The 24,756-nt window shown below is 42.4% G+C and overlaps 1 protein-coding gene across 10 annotated transcripts in view; it reads left to right on the top strand.

Moving 5' to 3' along the window:
• The window catches only part of LOC147029651 (zinc finger E-box-binding homeobox 2-like), a 313,528-nt gene that overhangs the window by 227,376 nt on the left and 61,396 nt on the right, over positions 1–24,756 (top strand). For all 10 annotated transcript variants that reach the window (XR_015056001.1, XR_015056000.1, XM_085872853.1 and 7 more), the window contains one exon: positions 7,466–7,537. Coding sequence is in view for 8 of the 10 variants with exons in the window: in XM_085872853.1 (XP_085728979.1) it covers positions 7,466–7,537 (72 nt within the window). In the remaining 2 variants the exon portion in view is untranslated. The remainder of the gene's footprint in view (positions 1–7,465; positions 7,538–24,756) is intronic.

The raw sequence follows: 24,756 nt of genomic DNA on the forward strand, positions 1-24,756 counted from the left end.
ATGGTAGTGGTAAGTGCTTTAGCTCATGTACGACAAGGCCCATGATGCCGATCGGCTCCAACCCTTCGATATTTGATGATGTTTTTATTAGTCGCTTCGGATATTTTACACTAAATGGAAAACTTGTAGGAAGGGGGTGGCGATTATGAATTTGACACTTCCTAAGATGTCTTAGACTTACCAGAGCACCAAAATGGTGGACGTATTGGTTTTTTTCTTCTGATTACAATTGGGGATGGCATTAGGCCAGCTGTCCAACCAATGGGTATTGAGTGGACAAACAAACATTTGCTCCATTATATATACACATAGATGCCATAACAGAGTTTACTGATTCAGTGATTACTCTGACTGGCTCTTATGTCAACTGCAGTGCAGTGTCCTTTAGTTATCAGTGCATTCTTTTAAAGGTCATGTCATCAAATTTCGATGGCTTGCTTTATGTAAAGCTGAAGGTGTTTCTGCCACTAGTACCTTCATTCTGCAAGCCGTTCTGATTATAATGAACACCACATATGGGTTTCACACAATTATCAAAATTACTGACATCTTTCCAAATTTTCATACATGGTTTTGCCAATGTCTGGCATGAGTGAGGCATCTTGTTGGCTGTTTATATATTCACCGCATGTTAACGAACACTTCCATGCTGTGCATTTCATTGTCTCTTGAACAGATGTGATTTACCCTTTTAACGCTAAAGTGAGGTCGAATTAATGTGTGGAAACTCGTCTGTCTTCACTTTGGCATTAACAATGCAGGGTTAAAAATATTGAGGTTTTACAACAAGACTTGGTGGCATAATTTAAAAAAAAGTCCGCTCTGATTCTGAGAGGTCGGTTCGAATCCCAGCCAAGTCAGACCAAAGACTTTAAAAATGGTGCGTGCTGCTTCCTTCCTAACAGCTGGTGGGGGTGGGGAGAGGAAATACAACCCCAGTTTGATCTGACGTCTTCTTTATTCAATGGAATTTTCAGAATGGGACTTTAAAAAATTCAAATCAAATGGAAGACCAAATAGGTACTGCATTGGGGTCATCAGAAGGAACCCGAATAAGCAGAAAGCAAAGATGGAATCATGAGGATGAACCTGGATAGGATTCGGGCCTGCATGCATAAAATTATCCCATCCTTAAAGAAATATTCCCCTGAAGATACATTCTGATTCCTTAGCGAAGGATTTTCTTGAAGGCTGTTGCATAAATAACCCTTTGGAAATCCTCAAGAAAGGATTTCCCGAAGGTTTGAGGAAATCCTTCAGAGCCATTGTTATATGCTCGGCAACCAATGAGAATAGAGATAAGAAGAGGTAATCCGAAAGCAGGATGGCGGCAAAGCGATCTATAAACTGGCTTCAGGAAGAGACAGATGCACAAGTGGAGCCTTTTCTCAAGCACAATGGAGACAATACATTGAATAGTTGTATGGTGTGTGTTGTTGAAGTACTTTTATGTTGAATTACAACACGATAACTGTAAATAGTGTAAAATTGTTTAGAATCCCCCTTTTTGTTTAAGACCTGGGTCCACATGGTAAACCGGGACTCCCCCGAGTTGAACAAGGCCCCTTACACCTCTCTACAACTTGGAATTGACGAGTGATGAACCGAATAACATGCCACGTTCAATCGACTTATTATGTACTCAGGTGACCCTTTTTTCTGGGGTCATCATCAGTATCAATTGAATTGGTATCTAAAATATCCTGAAAACGAAGTAATAATGGGTGGGGGGGGGGGTGTTGGAATGTGGGGTGCTCCCTTTAGTTTACGGAAGGTTTTAAGGAAAAACTTGACGAATGTTCCAATATGCAGTTATCCTTAAATTAAGGATGTCCTTATGGGGGATCTTTAGGAAATATTTAAGTAAATCCTCAAATCTTTCCTTCAGAATGCTTAATGCAATCCGGGCTCAGATTTCAGCTGCAACTCCTATAACCTCAAACCCATCCATGTGCAGTCAAGTGAGCTTTATTCAAAAATAAAAATAAAAAAATCACCCAGATTCAAGGAATTCAATAATTCTGGCTGCAGGACCATGCATCTGATCAGATTGAAATTAAAATATACATATGAAATTAAAATGTATATGTATGTATGTATATATATATATATATATATATATGTATATATATATATATATATATATATATATATATATATATATATATATATATATATATTCCCCATGACTAATAGATCATAATTGTGAAGTTTCACATCGATCGATGAAGCGGTTCAAAAGAAATAACTTTTTTAATATTTTCATTCAATCCAATATGGCTGCCAGGTCATGTGACCTATTAATTATTTGTGAACACCCTGGTATCCCCAAGGCATGGGGAACATACATGTGTGTGAAGTTTCCCCTCGATCTGCCAAGCTGTTTTGTAGAAAAAGGTTTATTCTACAAAAAAAATCATATTCGACAAACCATGTGACCTATGATATCATATGTGGGAAACTTTTTGTTCCTCATCTATCGGCGATCATACCTGTAAAGTTTCGTTCACCTTGATCTGTTTAGCCGTTTCGGAGAAGAGGAAATTTAAAGGTTTTTTTTTTCAAAAAATATGGCTGCCGACGCACGTGACAGGTGACATCATCAGTTTTTTCTTTCAATCCATTTATCCCAAGATGATTCTCAATTATTTTCACTGATCGGCTGTAGCAGTCTACATGTCCAATTTTGGTTGGGATACCACTTCACCGATGATGTCGTGGTTAATAACGTCTATTCCCCATGGGGAGTACTTCACATGTGCCAAGTTTCAATTTTTATTCCATGCAGCAGTTTTGGAGATACAGAGGTCCAAAGTTTTTCCGTTTTCCCAACATGGCTGCCATACCACATGACCTATGACATCATATTTATGATTTTAATAGTATGCATGAGTAGTCACTCCTATAATGAAAAGTTTGTATCAATCTGACAAGTGGTTGCAGAGAAAATTAATTTAAAAGGGAATAAACCCGAAAAATGCCGGCTGAATAATAATCTCTAATATAAAAGGAGTTCGGTATCATTGTGCTTGTGTCCGTCCGTCCCTGTGTACATCCATCCATCATTGCCTGCATCCATCCCTGCCTGCCTGCGCCCGTCTGTCCGGCCAGCAACAATTGTCTTGCTGGGGATACCACTAGAAAATTCTAGTAATGCAGAAAAAAACCAGAAGACAAGTGGAGCTACATTCAAAGTACTGTACACTGCCCCACGCCAAATAAATAAATAACATATCCTGAAAGACGCAACATTGCTGGGGTGCATTCAGGGCCCGGCGATGCCATCATGCAGCACATGGAGACGGAATTGGGAGGGAGTGGCGTACAACAATTGATTGATTAATTGCGTAATTATTCGTAAATAAACAAAAATTGTAAGTTAGTTAATTTCTGAATCAATTGACTAATAGCAAACCTAAACCACCACTCTTTCATCCAAATCTGCAACTTCAGAAATTAATCGAAAAATTAAATAATAAATCGATTAATCAATAAATCTAAAAGACCCTTTATAGCCAAATCACTTGGTCACTGTCGTGTCCAAATATGAGCTTACTAGCTCAAAAGGTGCCTGAGATATTGCAAGAATGACAAATATAAGTAATTAATAAATCGATAATAATTAAGTAATTAATTGATTCATCAAAAAATGAAAAATAGCATTTTTGCCAAAGCACATCTTCACTTTTGTCCCTAAATTTCTGCTTCCGAGCTCAAAGGATGGCTGAGATATCGTCCAGACAAGCAAGAAAGAAAATAATGAATCGATTAATTGATGAATAAATAAATCAAAAGTACTCTTTAGAGCCAAATTTCTTGGTCACTGTCATGTCCAAATATCAGCTTCCAAGCTCAAATGGTGCCTTAGATATTGCCAGGATGATAAATAAATAAATAAGTAATTAATAAATCGATAACAATTAAGAAATTAATTAATTGATTCATCAAAAAAATACATTTTTGCGAAAGCACATCTTCACTTTGTCCCAAAATTTTAGCTTCTGAGATCAAAGGATGGCTGAGAGATCGCCCAGACAAACAAACAAACAAGAAATAAAATTAAGAAAATCTGAGTACTCCCTTCCTTCGGCATCCGGCGATGACGTCATACATCGCCTGGATATGGAATTGGGGAATAGCGATGTACAACAAACAGAGTAAAAACTGAGTACTCCCTTTCTTTGGCACCCAGCAATGACGTCATACATCACCTGTACATGTAATTGGAAAGGAACAGTGCACAACAAAATACAAATGCATACTGCCAACCCTACTGATTTAGCCGGTAGACTACCGATTTTCGAGGCTATCTACCGGCTACGGATTTTACATGCTTAATTCAACGGTTTTTAAAATTCAGGGAAATTTTTTTTTTATCCGAGTTACAGAATACGATACTGTACCTTGCAGTTTACGTTTTTCCGTCGTCTATGCGCGCGTCTTCACCGTTACACGCCTCTGCTATCGTTAAATCTGATTATCCGCCCTTAGTTTAGTGATAGCAGACGCGCGTAACCGCCTGGTGTCGCTAGCGTCGCACGGTCGAGTGAACATCAACAAAGCCATTTTTCGCGCGGATGCTTTCACAACAATCACAATGGACACGCCTGAAAAGAATCAGCCACCTTTGCGGTACGACAATATTTTCAAGGACGAGTGGACAAAAGAAAATTCGTGGATCAAGGCATCGTAGAAAGGTACGAAGCACGCGTTCTGTGAGCTGTGCAGAACTGATATATCTGTCTCACCGCGGCTACGGAGATATTGCCACTCACATTAAAACGAACAAACGCGTGAAAAACGCGAACGCTGTCGCACGCCCTTAATGAAAAAAAAAATTTTTTTTCCCAAAAAATTCCCAGGGGGGCATGCCCCTGCGTCGTGCAAAAATCTACCGATTTTCATTCCAAAAAGGTTGGCAGGTATGCAAATGGAGTGAAAACTGAGTATGCCTTTCCGGCTCGCATCATCAATGGGGTGCCTTAGGCTCCCGGCGATGACATCATGCAGTGCCTGGAGATGGAATAGAATTGGCTGGTGTACAAAAAACAATGGGTTACCCAGCCTGAAAAGCTTGGCACCCTAATTAGGCATCTGCGATCATAAACCGATCACCAAGGGTAAATCTGCCATAGCGCCCATGATCCAATGATGGCCATAATATTTTTGGACCACCATATGACCTTGACCATCAACATTTAGGGATAGAGTGTAAATTAAGAATATGCGTCCACATCTACAATTCATCCATAAAAAAATATTCAAGTTATGATGAAAAGGGTGTTTTTTTATATAATCTGAAAAAAGTAGGTCAAGGACACTCATCAAATCCATCCATCCATCTATTGGGACCATACTCTGTGCAGAGCATTGGTGCTGCTTAAGCAGTCTCCTTGGCAATTGGGCACAATCCTAGACGGGTCGCCACTCCAACACAGGATACCAGCATGCTGGCACTCATTTTGCCGACCTCAGAAGGATGACAGGTCAAGTTAACCCCACCTGGTATAAATTCAACAACTGAGCAAGGTTTGAACTCAGAACCCTCAGATCCCAAGCTCACCACCCTAACCATTAAGCCAACACCAGGCATACTCATCAAATATCAGGTACTCAACATGTTTAAACCTCTGTTTATCCTATAGGGGGAGGATTAAATACAAGCAGCGACATTCTAACAAGCTCACACCAACTCACTTGTTGATCCAAAGCCTGAATTATTTTTTAGTTCATATGTAATATTGCAATAATTTCCAGAAGATGATGATCAGCAATTTTTCCGACTTTGTAAGTAGAAAGGAATATGTGGGCAGCAGTGTCTTTTTGGAAGCAGCACTTTAGTGCAAATACAAAGTAGCCCTGAGGGCATTTTCAACTCTACTTCAAAAAGTGGACTAACAGCAGCTGGAGAAAAAAAAAGTCTTCCTTCCCTGAGGATTGTTAATGAACGAACGAAACTTTTTGACTTTTCTGGGAAAAATGACGTTGGAATATTTCTCGCACTAAGGCTCACTTCCAGAAACTTCGAATCAAAATCGTAATTCTGCTGCCTTCAGCCAGATTTGGACCCAGATACCATTCCGGTATACTTATCATGACCTCATCACACCTATCTATACCGAACCATTTGATGTCACTTTCCAAGCTTGTGTAGACTGCAATAATGGCAATTTGAACATCTGTTAAGAGAACAACCCTTTGCTAATCAGTGTGACCACTCCTCATTTTCATAAATACCAAGGTGAGCCAATGAAAAAAACCAAGAATTCACAAGGTTTCGGAAAAGCGATGATAATAGAAAACCTATACGCCAAGAAAACCTCTAGAAAACCAAGATGCCAAGGTGAACAACGAATAGCCAAGATATTGTGAAAAAAGCCAAGGAGTGGTCACACTGTTACTAATAGTTATATTTCTCGAAGTTCATAAAGCATACACAGAAAACTTTTCAATAGAGTTTTTATGAGGATAGGAAATGCTGTCATTAACAGCAATGTCATCTAAACACTGTATGTGTTATTAGTAATAAAACATATATATATATATATATATATATATATATATATATATATATATATATATATATATATATATATATATATATATATATATATATATATATATATATATATATATATATACATAGTAGGTGGAAATAGTGGAAGAAGGCTAAAGTTTGCAATTGCGTGTGTGTATTTAAAAGAAGGGCAGTTATCCATATTCCCTGCCACATGTGCTAGTGAGATAGACAGGCTGACCGTCCACACACTCAACGAGGTCATTTGATAAGAGCCATTTTGGTATGGGCAGGTCTCTTCAACAAAGCATTAGCAGATAAGGTATGGAAGTGAAAGGCGAATAGTTTTTAGTGCTACTCAAAAGATTTCAAACATGAAAGTGGACGCAAGGTGAATTTCTGAAAGCCTTATGTCCTTGAAACTGTGATTAGTTGTTTCAAAAATACCTTTTCAAACCTGAACAGAATGTGCTTTTTGAGCTGAAAAGTTTTAGAAAATATAATAAACCTCAACATAAAATGCTAGCTCCATTAAGGTTATGTGCAAGCAACACCTGACGATGCCAAGGCCAATATGGACAAAAGGATGAGTGCTCTCCACATTTTCACTCTGCTGAGAATATTTCATCCGTTGATTCGGCAACTGCTACTCCAGGTAAGTGATTGCCTTGGAATACACTCAAGGCTTAATAATACGCGAGCACTTGAAACGTACTTTTTTATATTCCTTTACCTGGACGTTTCGAGCTTGATGTTCTCAATCCACTGTCCTCTCGATGTACGGCCTCCACTGCAAAAATAAGTTTCACTATCCGACCTTTGTATTCATCGGTCATGTTGTATGATGAGCATGTCCCTTACACCTGTAATTCATACACAAATGTAATATCTTAAAAGATGCCAGATTGTTCACATACCTGTTATTTTATTGTCCATACCTGCCTGCAGATGGGATGAAAGATGACATCTGTTCAATGGAATCCGAGGCAAGGATCCAGATCCAGAAGAGGATCGGCGTTGGTAAGAAACCATCATTCATGTATTTGTTTGTTTTCCTTTATTTCTTTATATGTACACAATGACATGGACTGATGGAAGCTTCCTTTGAATAGTCATCTCGATAACCACGCAACCCGTTTCATGCTTACTACATGCACAGTATCGATGTCGTTGTGCCCTGACGATCCACATCCATCCAAACCATAAACTTTCAGGTCGGCATCCTGGATGACTTGAATTTTATTGATAGATTATTTTAATAAGCCTCAACTGATAAAATCAATTACCCTGTTCATAAAGCACCATTTAAGAGGACTTTCCAGACCTCTGTAAATTGCTTGATTTCCACTTTGGTGTCTCTGAATTGGACATTTTAAAAGGTTTTATTTCTTGTTGATGCCATGACAAAATCATGTTGATCTATGCAGTTTTATATGGAATCCATCCATCCATCAATTGGGACCATACTCTGTGCAGAGTGTTGGTGCTGCCTCAGCAGTCTCCTTGGCTATTGGGTACAATCCTGGACGGGTCACCACTCCGACACAGTGTACCAGCATGCTGGCACTCATTTTGCCAACCTCGGAAGGATGACGGGTGGAGTTAACCCCCCTGGTATTAATTGAACAGCTGAGCAGGGTTTGAGCTCAGGACCCCAGGATCCCAAGCTCACCACCCTAACCATTAAGCCAACACCAGGCATGTATATTATATGGAATGCTTGATTTAAAATCATTCGTAAAAATTTAATCATCTATTCATTTTACGACATGTAGAATTATTTAATTATTCGTTAATTTTTTTTTCTCCTTTCAGTCCACAAAGGGCATGTCTGGTATTATGTTCAACCCACACAGGCCTTCAAGAAAGATGTTCCCTTTTTATACAGACATTACAAGAAAACGCCGACACATGTGAAGTCACGATGGCCCAATAGATGCCAACGTTTTTATTTTTCATTACATGTTCAGGAAATCAAAAAACTCGCCCCATGGCCTCGAGGTGTGCACACACGCCTTTGAGCCGTCCATCCTGGGTTCATATTTCGACCCAGCTATAAACTGTCATCCTGGTGATTCGCAGGCAGGGCGAGTCATTTTCTTATAGATTTTCTACCCACGAGTTGCTTTGCTCAAAGTTACAAATCAATAGTCACGCTGAACTTGGAGGAGTATGAAATTTTCCAATCCAACATTGAAGGATAATCAGGAAGTCAAACATACACAACTTCAGAATTACCCCGGTACACTTTTGTTGGTGGAAGCTTCATGGTGGAGCTCGATACAGACACGATGGTGGTGCTGATGACTTGTGCATGCGAGATGGTGGATTTTTTTGCAACCGAAGACTGACTGACAAAGGCAGAAGTTTGCTTTTTAAAAATGTTTTGTGAATAGGAATTAAGTTGCATATAGATGGCAGAATACTTGAACAACCACATTATACAAGTTTAACTGCAATCTGCTATAAATATTTTGCTTTCAAAGATGATGAACATAGTTAGAGAGATATTGAATTAATGAAATCTTGAGGATACACTTGAAACAGCAATAGGGTGATCTGTTTATTATATACGCACAGTGTGGAGGTGAGGGACAGTCTCATTGAGGAAAGTAAGAGAAGAGAGAAGGGTATGAAGAGAACCAAGGGTATGAGCGTGGGAGGAATGTAGAGAGAAGTGATAAAGGAGTTTGGGAGAAAATAGGTGTAAAGGTTGAGGAGGGAAGAGGTAAGTCCTTGGTTAGAATGGGGAGGGGGAGGTCAAAAATTCTCCGAAAAATTTGTACATAATGTACAGACAGTTTCCCCATATTTTGGAAAGTACACGGACAAAATACAATCAATTGACTGATGCATAGAGAGAGAGGTTAGGAAAACATTTCACTCTTCTTATTATTCTTCTTCTTCTTGTGTATGGCAGCTTGGCTGCCAGGTGACTATAATTTTGTTGGGACGCAACTATGCTGCTGATGCTGTGCCCCAATACCAGTACACTGGTACTCATTTCACCGACCTCGGAAGGATGGCAGGCTGATTCAATCCCACCTGGTGTTAATGCAGCAGTAAATATGGCTCGAGCTCAGGACCCTAAGATCTCAAGCCAGCCACCCTAACCGCGAAGCCAACACCAGGCTTACTCTTATACTAGTACTGTGTTGGGCTTTGTTTAATTCACCATGTAAGTTCTGAGGGGGTGTGCATCATCAAAGTAATACGCATGATATCTAATGCTCATGCAATATGTGGTAAAGTTTAAATTTCCTCTGTTAAATGGTTTTTGATATACGCTCTTAACAAAATACAGACACATACATACATATGTACGTACACCACCGATTGTTTAACCCCGCTTTTCACTTCACGCATGCAGGGTAATTAGATGCGCTGAACATCAATATCACTACTCCTCCTTCCCCCAAGTGGATTAGACACGTACTTATAGAGGAGGTTGGAGTTTGGTGTTTTGTCACCAGTTTCAGATGCTCCCGGACCCTTCTAGCTCGCTGCCTATGTTCCCCAAGGTTGGAGTGTCCGCCCATTGTCTCCGCTCTATTTGACAATACGAAGAGGGACATGCCACCAGTTTGTCCCTTTGAATTTGGAAAGTTTGATTTAGTCGAGTACAATGTAAGTGTAAATTTGGTTGATAAGTAACCCTTTCTTAAACAAAACTGTTGTTTTAAATACATAAAAATGATGTGAATGTGCTCATCATCTTATTATGAATCTTCTCAACTGTGAAGCTAATTATATATTTTTATTATTATAAATTTTTTTTTTTTTTTTTAAAACAAGAATAATTGTATTTTAAAATATATATATACATATATGTATATATATATATATATATATATATATATATATATATATATATATAATTTATTAGTCGACAACCTGGTTCCACTGGGTTGTTGTAAGGGAATTTGTTCCCCATAGATTGTGGAATATTTAGGGAGTTTGCTGGGAATGTCCCTTGACAGCATAATGGCATGGACCCACAGAAATTCCATGTAATGGAAGATGTGACTTCAAGGCCCCCATTCTTCTTCAAGTCCTCAACCCCTCCTCACTCCCAGCCCTAAGTCCTCACACCCAAGTCCACAAGCCCCCTCCCAACCCCAAGTTTTAACCCACACCCCAGCCTCAACCCCACTTTCAATATTTGATATCGATATTTGCAGAACTCTGCGTACACTGTCTGGACCTAAGAGCTCTTAAATGAGGTATCATTCAGCATTTTACATGATGTGGATACACGTTTACATTTCTCTGACACAATTATGTAACTTGCATGTGTGTGTGTGTGTGTGTGTGTGTGTGTGTGTGTGTGTGTGTGTGTGTGTGTGTGTGTGTGTGTGTGTGTGTGTGTGTGTGTGTGTCCATACATATACACATTCTGTGTTGGAAGATTCAGCAACATTGATCTTTTGCTATTCTTGAAGCCTCAAGCTTTTAGAAAATGAAGACAGAAAGAGGTTTTGGTTTAACAAAGGCAGGTGTCTGTTTTTTTTTTTCTTTATCTGTTATTTTTGAAAAGAAAAATCCATAATATGACGACGTGTCATTTTGAGGATGTACTGTACATGCAGACTTTCCATTTTTCCGACATTATTGTGAATTGTCACACATTTGTTTGTTATATCGTTGGTTCTATGTCTTTACAAATTCTAGAATCTGTCACGATATATGTTTGCTCGTTCTGATTATTGCTGTTTTGTTGGCATTTCCATTTGAGGAATGTGAAGAAAGCTTCATCAATAATAGCCATGCATGCCAAAGCTGTGCAGTCTCGCAGTTACGAGAACCTTCAACCATGACCTTTCACCTCTACCTTTTGCCCATTTAAAAGACGTGCACTTACAGGAATTCATGGTAAACAGAGTACACTGTTGATGATTAGAAGTGATTCACTGCATATGCATGTTGGAATTCTCCATTTAAACAGTACGTCCATTGTGTCCACGAGCCACAGCACTCAGGCCATGTGGTTTTCAATTGTCTGTGAAGATTCCCCGTGTCTCTGGGTTACCGAGAGGCAGCCACTGGCAGAGCAATCTCTGATGAGCCCGTTTGGAGCATGCCAGGTGGTATGATTTTGGAAGTAGGACGTGTGGCGGGAAGTTAGGCAGGCCAAGCTCATTCGCAGCAGGTGCTGTCCCCTTGGCTGCATCAGCAGAATGTTTTTGTGTGTGTTTTCATTTTTAGAATAGACATCGCTGTGGTTAGCTGAATGCAACCATCCAGGCAGTGATAACGATTTTGAGTTTTCATGTTTTTTTATGTTGATGGAAATGCACTATGAGTATGTTCAATAGGTCGTTGGCTTGTTGACTTTTTGTTTTCATATTAGGCTTGTATCTATGTGAGATGGAACATTTATATCATCAAGGCCAAGGGCAACACATGAAGGACATCTGAGAGAGTCGTGGTATGGAGGAAAAGTGAGATGGGAAGTGGAGGAAGGTGAAAAAGTGAAGGAAGGAGCATGATGGGGTTAAAATATAGATATGAAGCTTTCCGTAAGTGTTCCTGAAATTTGACAGGTTCCCGTGACTCTTCAAGAAAAGAAGCATGGCAATAAGTAAATCTGTTTTATCACATAAATGAAAAGGTCAAGCATTTTTCTAATTTTGACTATCGTACTATTATCAGAGATAATGAAACAACCTGTTGTGTAATTTTTATCGGTGCCAACTTGTTAGTACTTTTACATCATGAACTTTGTTTCATTTACTTGTCCAACCAATGGCAGTTGTGTTGGAATGGTTTTTAAATCTAGTTTTTAACCAATCATTTTGCCCCACGTTACCATCGGGCTCTTGAATCTCCCCTCTTGGACCTCCGCTCCCCTCAATACTTGAGGGATGAGTGTTGAGGAAGGCTTTAACCAAGTGTGACGATGCTTCCCTGCTTGGCAGCTCGCTATTTACACCATCTTGGAAATGACTCATGGACTGAGTTTCATTGGAGTTAAACTAAAGTCCATTGGAGTTAAACTAAAGTGTGTTGGAGTTCACTGGAGTTAAACCTCGTTCGCAGCCCTATTCTCCAGCAGCACTTTGTTCGCTGCACCCACAGCAGAGTACCACATGTCGCATTAGCGGCTCTATCTTCAGTGGGTTTTCGCTCCTTTCAACCAGGAGACTACTATCATCGAACCCCTATTGGTGAGCAGCTTATTCTCACAGGCACTGGCCATTTATGACACCCGAGTCACTGAATGGATCATATTATTTTGTGGACACGATGCCAAACTGGTCCACTGGTGATACACCATTTCTTGCTTCTTATTGAACTTGTGACGGGATTCACCCGCACTCAAGTTTAACAGCTTATGGCACGCCACTCAAGCTGGACGAAGTCATCAACCTCTAGCAGTGAGTAGAAGTTGATAACTCGATTTTCTATAATCCTTTTTCAAAGCCGTTCGAGAAGTTCAAGAACTGAATCAGTTTTCGTTCTCTTCTGACAAGTCAAATTTGTATTGCCTCTGCCCATTGTTCCTTGTGTTTTCTCAATTAGTTAAATATTTTGGGGGTGTTTGTGTAGAAAAAGAAAAGAGTGGCCTTCTAAGGGTTTGCGCAGGAATTATTTGGCCAATACGTGCCCACAGATAAATTAATGAGTAGGACGCAAAGTAGGAGTAAAGCAGCAAATGTGGTTCTTTCTCTTTCTCTTTCTCTTTCTCTTTCTCTTTCTCTTTCTCTTTCTCTTTCTCTTTCTCTTTCTCTTTCTCTTCCTGTGGCTGCTGGTTGCATCATCAGTTGGGACACAGCTATGCCGCTGATCCAGTGTCCCCCTTACCAGTACACTGGTGCTCATTTTGCCGACCTCGGAAGGATGACAGGAGGCTAAGTCAACCTCCTGGTGTATTTTAATTCAGTGGTCAACGGGGTTTGAACTCAGGACTCTAGGATCCCAAGCCACCACCCCAACCACTAAGCCAACACCAGGCTTCAATGTGGTATTGCCCCTGTGATTAATCTTCTTTTTTTTAAGTACCTTTGTATACATTTCAATTTCTGCTGAAAAACAAAACAAAAAAGAAGAAAAGAAAAGAGAAACTCGTCCATGGATTGACTCCAAATTGATGGGCTGGCATTGTTTTTTTTTCTCTCTTTTTTTAAACATCGGCTGGTTGATGTGCAGACTGCAGTGTGGCAGCTGACACTGCTTGTTTGCAGTGGGTGGTTCTATCACTTTCACAGGCTCCACCCCATTACAGACTGCAGCTTAAGCTGGAAGTACCTTTTTCATTGCAAGCATCTTGTTTCCTAGCTGCATAAAACCTCGTAGTCTGTGTAATGGGTCTCTCGGTAGTGCGGATGTATGGCAGACACCCCATCTTCATCATATGGCTTGCTGGTGTGAGACAAACGTTTACGGTCACCATTCCAATGAAGATGTATGATTTAATAGTGAAGCCATATGGTACCGCTTGCAAGATTAACTCTTGAAGGGAATCTACTCCGTTTGAGGAGTGATGCCAAGTTTAACTCCATATGCGGGCTTCAAAGTGTGGAACGGAGCCTTTCCAGGCCTCAGAGTATCCACCTCAGTGTATGTGTGTGTGTGTACATTACACACACACACACACACAATTTCAAAACATATCTGGGCCACAAGTGTGCCTCGCTTGACCAGATATTCAATCAAAATCCTCATCCCGTTTCGGCCCTTCAACCTCGAAACGGTCAGCGAAGGTAGGTCAGCAGGAGCCCATATACCTCCACATGCAGCAAGTACACTTGGATGCACATGTACCCCTAACCCCCAAGTCAGCGAGAACGCAAACTACAACAACAAAACAACAGCTTCCACTCCTAGAATTCACAGCCACAAAAATATATACTGGAGCAGCCAACCAACCACCCAACCTTACAACATACACCACTCAACAGCAAACATACACAAAACATGTACAAAAAACATACACACATTACCAACCAACGAACCTCATAACATACACTGCTCAAATCAACAACCATACACACATCTCTCCATATCTCTTCCACACTCAGTCACTACCCATTTTAAGATTGAAAGAACCACCACCCAATCAGCCTCAACCGACACCATTCCACCTGGCTCCATAAACTTCCTCCAAATCCAAAGTGAGCCATCCAAGGCAACCTAGGCCACTCTTCCACATCCTCCTTTCCATTCCACACAGTCTGAGTTGAGCAAGAAATGCAAAAAAGGAATTGCCAAGATACCCTCTCCACTCCACTTCAAATGGCTGGCAAGAAACTCGCCAACCCTTCTCCCGACACTCCGCTCCAAGCTCACCATACTTTCCTCTTCCCCTCGTGTACCTCCTCCATATTCTCTACCTGAGATACTGACGATTCCCCAAACATGACCTGCCTTGTTGTACCTGAGCAGATGACAATGTCAGGCCACAAGCTTGTCACGCAGATCTCCTCCGGACATACCTCTGTGGCTTTAGGTCAGCTGCCACCACCTGCCAATCACACACATTTGGCAGACCTCTTGCCTAGTTCCACCTCCTCCTCCTTCCTCCTCTTACCACCTGGCTCTTTCACAAACAATGGGTTTGTTTGTTTTGTTGTTTCACAAAAACCTCTCTCACGGGCCTCCTTCTCCACTCCCCTCTTTCTCAATCTCATCGCCTCGAGTTGCGACATCTCCCCTCCCACCACCAGCACTTGATCATGCTGCAATATATATATATATATATACATACACACACACACACACACACACACACACACACACACACACACACACACACACACACACACACACACTGGGGAGAACAAGTATTTGATACACTGCCGATCTTGCAGGTTTTCCCACTTACAAAGCACGTAGAGGTCTGTAATTTTTATCAGAGGTACACTTCAACTGTGAAAGACGGAATCTAAAACAAAAATCCTGAAAATCACATTGTGTGATTTTTAAATAATTAATTTGCATTTTATTGCATGAAATAAGTATTTGATCACCGACCAACCAGTAAGAATTCCGGCTCTCACAGACCTGTTAGTTTTGTCTTTAAGAAGCCCTCCCATTCTCCACTCATTACCTGTATTAACTGCACCTGTTTGAACTCGTTACCTGCATAAAAGACAGCTGTCCACACTCAATCAATCAGACTCCAACCTCTCCACAATGGGCAAGACCAGGGAGCTGTCGAAGGACATCAGGGACAAAATTGTAGACTTGCACAAGGCTGGGATGGGCTACAGGACAATAGGCAAGCAGCTTAGTGAGAAGGCAACAACTGTTGGCACAATTATTAGAAAATGGAAGAAGTTCAAGATAACAGTCAATCTCCCTCGGTCTGGGGCTCCATGCAAGATCTCACCTCGTGAAGCCTCAATGATCATGAGAAAGGTAAGGGATCAGCCTAGAACTACACGGCAGGACCTGGTCAATGACCTGAAGAGAGCTGGGACCACAGTATCAAAGAAAACCATCAGTAACACACTACGCCGTCATGGATTAAAATCCTGCAGCGCACGCAAGGTCCCTCTGCTCAAGCCAGCGCATGTCCAGGCCCGTCTGAAGTTTGCCAATGACCATCTGGATGATCCAGAGGAGGAATGGTAGAAGGTCATGTGGTCTGATGAGACCAAAATAGAGCTATTTGGTTTAAACTCCACTCGCCGTGTTTGGAGGAAGAAGAAGGATGAGGACAACCCCAAGAACACCATCCCAACCGTGAAGCATGGAGGTGGAAACATCATTCTTTGGGGATGCTTTTCTGCAAAGGGGACAGGACGACTGCACCGTATTGAGGGGAGGATGGATTGGGCCATGTATCGTGAGATCTTGGCCAACAACCTCCTTCCCTCAACAAGAGCATTGAAGATGGGGCGTGGCTGGGTCTTCCAGCATGACAACGACCCCAAACATAAAGCAAGGGCAAATAAGGAGTGGCTCCGTAAGAAGCATCTCAAGGTCCTGGAGTGGCCTTGCCAGTCTCCAGACCTGAACCCAATAGAAAATCTTTGGAGGGAGCTGAAAGTCTGTGTTGCCCAGCGACAGCCCCAAAACCTGAAGGATCTGGAGAAGATCTGTATGGAGGAGTGGGCCAAAATCCCCGCTGCAGTCTGTGCAAACCTGATTAAGAACTACAGGAAACATCTGATCTCTGTAATTGTAAACAAAGGTTTCTGTACCAAATATTAAGTTCTGTTTTTCTGATGTATCAAAAACTTATTTCATGCAATAAAATGCAAATTAATTATTTAAAAATCACACAATGTGATTTTCAGGATTTTTGTTTTAGATTCCGTCTTTCACAGTTGAAGTGTACCTATGATAAAAATTACAGACCTCTACGTGCTTTGTAAGTGAGAAAACCTGCAAAATCGGCAGTGTATCAAATACTTGTTCTCCCCAGTGTGTGTGTGTGTGTGTGTGTGTGTGTGTGTGTGTGTGTGTGTGTGTGTGTGTGTGTGTGTGTGTGTGTGTGTGTGTGTGTGTGTGTGTGTGTGTGTATATATCTTCCTGCTGCCAGTGCTACTGAGCATGCACTCGGTGCATGCTGCATCATTCCACATCCTCCATGCCAAGAGCAGCTCTCCTTCTGCAAAAAACCCTCACACTCAAGTTTACTGGCAAGAGAAGCACATCATACATTGTTCGCAACAGGAAATTCAACAGTATTTCCCCGATCCTCCAAATCTCTAATCATTTCAATGTCCTCACCTACACACCCACCCACCGAGTCAAAGCACCTTGCTGTAACTGTCCGACTGCCTTCACATATCTCTTCTCTTCCTCCTTTCTTCTCACCTCCAACTCCACATTTTTCTCCTTTCTTTCACACATGCCTTTCCCTATAGATCATGCTTCATCCACCCCAAACCCCACTTCCCATGCTGCACCATTCCCATCACCTCATCCTGTTGCAACCGCTCCTCCATTTCATGCACCTCTGCTCTTGCATTCCAATTCCATCTTGCTTTCTTCTCTGAGAGAGCATTCTTCACCGATGGATCACTTGAATCCCACCCCATCATAAACTCCCACACCCTAAACACCTTATACTCCTCGGTTATTGATGTTCAGGGAAACTGGAGTTTTCCACACTGAAAAATTATAACAATATTCGTCAAACAACGTGGCACTCTCAACCACCTTCTCACGAATCCACTGACCAAAACCTCCATCCTCTCTACATGCCCAATTGCAATTTCACTAATCATCAATGGCCACAATACTCGTGGCATTAATTCAAACTTCAATCACCACATCCATCAACCCTCCTCAAAACTCTCAGTGGCTTCCTCCTTACCTCCTCCACCATATACCATCTTCCCAAGCTCTTGAGGGGGCCTCCGCCAATCAGGGAACCCCCTCTCCTCCAAACTCAAACCTGTGAACATGATTCACTACCCCTCGTCTGAACACAACACTCATCGACTTTCTTGCCTTAAAGCCCATCCTTGCCCACCACATCAACCTTTCCAACCGCTCCAGTACATCTACTGCTCCATTAACTGACTGTTGGACAAATGTCTGGTAATCCATGAATGCAAACATTACTGGCAAGCTCTGACCGGGGCCACTTCCACTTCTTCCCATGTCCACTCACAGCACACATCGGCATTGTTTGTTAACTCCATATGCGGGTTTCAAAAGGTGGAACGGAGCCTTTCCAGATGCCAGGTCTCAAAGTATGCACCTCCGTGTGTGTGTGTGTGTGTGTGTGTGTGTGTGTGTGTGTGTGTGTGTGTGTGTGTGTGTGTGTGTGTGTGTGTGTGTGTGTGTGTGTGTGTGTGTGTGTGTGTGTGTGTGTGTGTATATATATATATATATATATATATATATATATATATATATATATATATATATATAAAACATATTTATATATGTGGGTGTGCAGTGCCTATAGAATGTCTACACCCCCTTTCAAAATTTTCACCTTATGTTGCCTTATAACCTGGAATTAAGTTGCATCAAATTAGACTTTTCCACCTTTATTTACATATTGTAACCCACAACTTCCAAGTGAAAAATGAATTCTACAAATTTCAGAAAATTAATTAAAAATACAAAACTAGAATATCTTGTTTGCATAAGTGTCCACCCCCCTTATAATAGAAATTTTAAATTAGATCAGGTGTAACCAATCACCTTGCCTAGCCTGGACTCGGCGGCCTATTACTCAGTAAAAAAAAACTGAGCGGCCTAGCCTGGACCACGAAAAACAGCCCCAGACCATTATTCCTCCTCCACCAAACTTTACAGTTTGCACAATGCATTTGGACAGGTAGCATTCTACTGGCATCTGCCAAACTCAGATTAGTCCATCGGACTACCAGATGGTGAAGCGTGATTCAACACTGCAGAGAATGCATTTCCACTGCTCCAGAGTCCAATGACGGTGAGCTATAGACCATATCAGCCGACGCTTGGCGTTGTGCATGGTGATCTGAGGCTTGTGTGCGGCTGCTCGGCCATGGAAACCCATTTCACGAAGCACTCGATGAACAGTGTTTGTGCTGTCGTTGCTTCCAGAGTCAGTTTGGTACTCGTTCGTGAGTGCTGCAACCGATGACAGACAATTTTTTCCACGCTACGCGCTTCAGTGCTCTGCGGCGGTCCCTTTCTCTGAGCTTGTGTGGCCTACCACTTCATGGCTGAGCTGTTGTTGCTCCTAGACGTTTCCACTTCACAATAACAGCACTTATAGTTGACTGGGTCAGCTCTAGCAAGGCAGAAATTTGATGAACTGACTTGTTGGAAAGGTGGCATCCTATGACGGTGCCACGTTGAAAGTCACTGAGCTCTTCAGTTCGGCCCATTCTACTGTTATTGTTTGTCTATGGAGATTGCATGGCTGTGTGCTTGATTATATACACCTGTCAGCAATGGGTGATGCTGAAATAGCTGAATCCACTAATTTGAAGGGGTGTCCACATACTTTTGGCCATGAACATTCATATGTGTATGTGTGTGTGTGTGTGTGTGTGTGTGTGTGTGTGTGTGTGTGTGTGTGTGTGTGTGTGTGTGTGTGTGTGTGTGTGTGTGTGTGTGTGTGTGTGTGCGCTTGCTTGCTTGCAATTTGCTGTTGTTGACTGCAATCTTGTGTGGTTTTCAGGAGAGGGAATGGAAACCTACCCTATCTCAACATATCCACCTCTGTTTGCATGTTTGTATGTGTTTTTGTGTGTGTTTATCATGTATAATATGTATAATTACGTATGTATGTGTGTGTGTGTATGCACGTGCGTGTGTGTGTGTGTGTATGTGTATGTGTGTGTGTGTGTGTGTGTGTGTGTGTGTGTGTGTGTATGCACGTGCGTGTGTGTGTGTCTATGTGTATGTGTGTGTGTGTGTGTGTATGTGTGTGTGTGTGTGTGTGTGTATGTGTGTGTGTATGTGTGTGTGTATGTGTGTGTGTGTGTGTATGTGTGTGTGTGTATGTGTATGTGTGTGTATGTGTGTTTATGTGTGTGTGTGTGTGTGTGTGTGTGTGTGTGTGTGTGTGTGTGTGTGTGTGTGTGTGTGTGTGTGTGTGTGTGTGTGTGTGTGTGTGTGTGTGTGTGTGTGTGTGTGTGTTTCATTGACCACGTACTTCAGTTTTCCGGCTGCTGTGCATGTGTAGCTTAGATTTATTTTATCTTTTTTAATTAAAAAAAGGCCTCATCCATATGAGTGATCCAAAGTTATTATTGTCTGGCCATGTGTGTTCTGGCCCTTTGGTTTTGAATGTATGTGTTTGATTGACCATGTGCTTCAGCCTTTTGGCCAAAGTATGCGAGCACACCATTTTGAAAGCTTTTTTTAGACTGTGTAATTTGGCTGTCGGACTGAGGTGCACATCCTCAGCTTTGTTACAATGTTGATAGTTTTTTTGTTTTTTTTACTGTTTTTATTAAAAAGAAAGATGCTGTCATAATAATGGTGGTTCCCAAAGCTAATGTATGACCAGACATTCTGGTCCCATGAGCTGGGATGTATGTTTTCGTTTGACCATGTTCTTCGGTCTTCAGGCTGATGTGCATGCCCACACCAGTTTGACAAGCTTTGCTGGACTCTGTGTTTTGGCCTTCGGGCCGAAGTATACATCCTTAGATTTGCTACAATGTTTGAATATTTTACCTCTCTGATGATTCTGATGTAACCTACTCTGTTACAGAGCATTGGTGCTACTGAAGCAGTTTCTTGCCAAGAGTTATACTGGGTGGTTTGCCATTGCCTTTCCAGAGTTGTTTGCCCATGCTCTACCCTTTTAAATGCTGAGCATCATGGAAGGAAGCAGCATCAAGTTTTTTTTTGTTTTTTTTTTAACCTCGTAATGACTTAATCGTGGTAAACTATCTTTTTTTAAATGAAAAACGGTGCCGTCAAAATGAAGGCCAGTGGGCCATACATGTTTTCATGGATTAATTACCAAGTGATGTGCCAGTATTGCTATTTTATAAAGTTGGCTGGTTGATATACAGGCCACAGTGTGGCAGCTGACACTGCTCGTTTGCTGTGAGCAGTTCTGTGTCTTTCACAGGCTCAGCCCACTGCAGACAGCAGCTTAAGCTAGAAGTGCCTTTTTAAACATAAAAATCTTATTTCCTGGCTGCCTTAATTCTCATTAATGGTGTAATGGCAGTCTGAATAGGGTGGGTGCATACTAGGTCCCCCCTATTGTTCAGAACCCTTGCAGAAATCGTTGGTGTGAGATAAGGGTTCACTGTCACCATTTCAGTGAGGAGGTTTGAATATATTTCTTTCTCATCTCAAGTCTGAACTCTCAAACCTCTCTCCCTCCTCAAAATCCTGGTGGCGTTTAATCAAATCTGTTTCTGGTGTATGTTCCCCCTCCATCCCCTCCCTTACCTCAAATGGCCGCACTGCTGATTCCACACGTGATAAAGCTGAATGTCTAAACTCGGTGTTTGCAGCTAAATCTTGTGTCCTAAACCCATCACTATCTCTACCCACTTTACCCAGTCGCACCCAACTGTCCCTGGACTCTGTATCCTTTTCTCCTGACAAGGTGGAGAGCTTGCTTTCAAACCTCGAGTCAGATTCTGCAACCGGTCCAGACGGCATCAGCCCACGTGTCCTCAAAGCCTGCTCTTCTGCTCTTGCTCACCCTCTCTCTGTTCTATTCACCCTCTCATTTGCCCAAGGTCATCTACCATCTGCTTGGAAATCTGCTAACATCACTGCTCTGCATAAAAAAGGTGCAAAAACAGATCCCTATAACTACAGACCAATCAGCCTTCTCCCAATCATCAGCAAGGTGATGGAATCCATCATCGCTTCAGATATGAAATCCTTCCTCTTCTCCAATGGCTTGATTTCCAATCATCAATTTGGTTTCAGACCAGGTCACTCTACCCTGGATATGCTGCTTCTGCTCTCCCATCAATGGATGGAGGTCCTCAATGCCAGACAGGAAATCCGAGCCGTATCCCTGGACATATCACGTGCTTTTGACACAGTCTGGCACCCTGCCCTACTCACCAAACTCTCTTCCCATGGTATTCAAGGCCATCTCCACTCATGGCTCGCAGACTTCCTCTCCTGTCGCAGTCAACGTGTGGCCCTAAATGGAGTTCTTTCATCCCCTCTTCCTGTGCAGGCTGGAGTTCCTCAAGGTGGCGTTCTGGGCCCTGTTCTTTTTCTGGTTTTCATCAATGATCTCTCGGACTCTCTGGAAAATCCTCTATTTCTCTTCGCCGACGACTCCACCCTCTGCCATACCATCTGTCATCCCTCAGATCGGCAAGCAGCAGCTTCTTCGCTCACTGCAGATCTGGATAAAATCACAAACTGGTCCAACACGTGGAACATGTCTTTCAATCCAGACAAATCTCACACTCTCACTATGTCTCTTCGAAAGGACCGTTTACAAAACCCCCCCCATCCACTTTCTCAACAATCCTCTGGAAGAAGTCTTTTCTTTCAAGCTTCTGGGTCTCACTATCTGCCATGACCTTTCCTGGGAAAGTCACATTTCCAACCTCGCCTCAAAAGCCAGTCGCCGACTGGGAATCCTCCGTCATGCTAAGTCCTTCCTCGGCCCTCTTGAGCTCCTGACCACTTACAAAGCTTTTGTCCGTAGCCTGATGGAGTACTGCTCTCCCCTCTGGGCTGGTGCTCCTGCCTCCCACCTTTCTCGGCTTAACGCTGTCGAAACCAGGGCATTTAAGATCATCGGCATCTCCCGCAATGAAGCTGAGTCTTTGGGCCTCTCACTCAATCACCACAGGTTGGTCGGTGGTCTTTCTGTCTTCTACCGACTCCTCTCCAGCCTTGCCCCCCTGCTCTCTCTGCGATTTGTCCCCACCACATTTCCACAGGGCGCTCAAGGTCCGCCAACAACCCCCTTCTGGTAAAACTACCAAAATCACGAATCACTGCTCATCTTCACTCTTTCATTCCTCTTTTTTCCCGCCTTTGGAATAAACTTCCTCACTCTATTCTTTCCCATTCTTCCCTCCAGGCTTTCAAAACAGCTGTTCACCACCACCTCTTATCTTCCCCCATCCAAATCCTCGATCTTTTCTACCCCCGATAATCCACCCAAGCCCACTTCCTTCATTTCTCCTGCTTTCCTTCCTGAAAGTCCCTGAAATGTCCATCTTCTCTTCGCCATGTTCCCCGTCCCATCCCCATCCCTCTCCCTTATACAGTTCACCTAATGTGTCTGTTCCCCACTGTTTTGTCCCTTCCACTCCCGCCCCCCTTGTCTCATGCCTCCTTGATGTGAGTTGTGTGTTTGCTCTCATACGAGCCTCGACCAAGGTATACAAAAAAAAAAAATATATATATATATCCATTTACACATACATACATACATACATGCATATGTATGTAATATGTATGTACAGGGTGAAACAGAAAGGACTGGATATTTTTTATTTTCTTGTAACTTTTTTTATTTGACATCAGAATGGCATAAAACTGGCATAATATTGTGTGGAAAATAATAGAACAACTTTTAATTCAAGCACAAATTATACAAAAACTTTTCAATGAAATAAATGCTCATGATTAATCTGACAAAGTTATGGCATAGCAAAAATTTCTAGTCCTTTCTGCTCCAGTGTGTGTGTGTGTGCGTGTGTGTGTGTGTGTGTGCGTGTGCGTGTGCGTGTGCGTGTGTGTGTGTGTGTGTGTGTGTGTGTGTGTGTGTGTGTGTGTGTGTGTGTGATATTTATACATATATAGACATATACAGATATACATATTGTTGTAGATTTCTGCCCGCCGGCGTGCGAGCAGCCACGTTTAGCCAATAGCGGCCGCGCTCGCCCACCGAACAGACAATCTAGTCACGGCTTTCCGGATCAACGCCGAAAACTATCCACGGGTGTGGTTTAAGCACACCACAACCTTGTCCGTACTCTACCCGTGTGCTACAGGGTCCGATCGCCAAATAGTCGATTTACCTAATTAATCGCGCAGGCAGACTACCAAGAGATTTTACCTCAACAAAGCCTGCTTGGACACGAGCCGCTTAAGCAGCTCACTCTGTTTTGGGATAACCGAGCAGGGTATTATCGCGAGGCCCCGTTGGACCCGATTCTATTATCGGCTATTTAAAAACCAACTATAATTCCGAATGCAATACGGCAGTTCAATGGAGGGAAAGGACGCAACGAACAGGCTTACATTCACACAAGGACATTTATTTCCAACCAAACATGCACGGAAATCAAGCAATTGTCAAAGCAAGGCAGGTAATACAAGCAAGACGAAGAATGGGGGTAGGGAGAAGACGCGAGCAAACAAGAAGACTACAACTGTCTATTAATTATGTACACACATGCACTTAACAGCAGTTCGACTTACGGACATGGCGCCACAATGTTCATGCAAAGAAACAAAGGAAAAACCCCATCAAAGACAAGGGGGTAGACTGGACCTCTTGGGGTCTTTATGAGCACGGAGCTGTGTGGACCGCAAAGGCTCCGAGAGGCCGGGCTGGTTAACTTCACCCTCGTGGTGACTCGCTAGGGCGACCCTCGACGTCCCCTCTCCAGCGACCCATGGTTAGGCACTGTACGGCAGGCCGCGCGCCTTGGCTCCGCTGCGCTCCAATCTCTCCAGCTCCTCACCGCAACTCCACACACTGCCCACAACTCTGACACAACTCTCTTCCCTCTCCTCCACACTTCCTACTGCTGGCGACTCCTTTTCTCCAACTCCACCACCCTCGACCCTCTCCTCAGTTCCACACTTTATAGCCACGGCGCCTTGCCCCCAAGGGGAGGGGTCGCATTGGGCTTTTTCCGCCCAAAATGAGCGCC

The sequence above is a fragment of the Eptatretus burgeri genome, chromosome 3, assembly GCF_056783735.1.
Source record: "Eptatretus burgeri isolate ZD-2024b chromosome 3, Ebu_testis_v1, whole genome shotgun sequence".
In the NCBI taxonomy this organism is placed as follows: domain Eukaryota; kingdom Metazoa; phylum Chordata; class Myxini; order Myxiniformes; family Myxinidae; genus Eptatretus; species Eptatretus burgeri.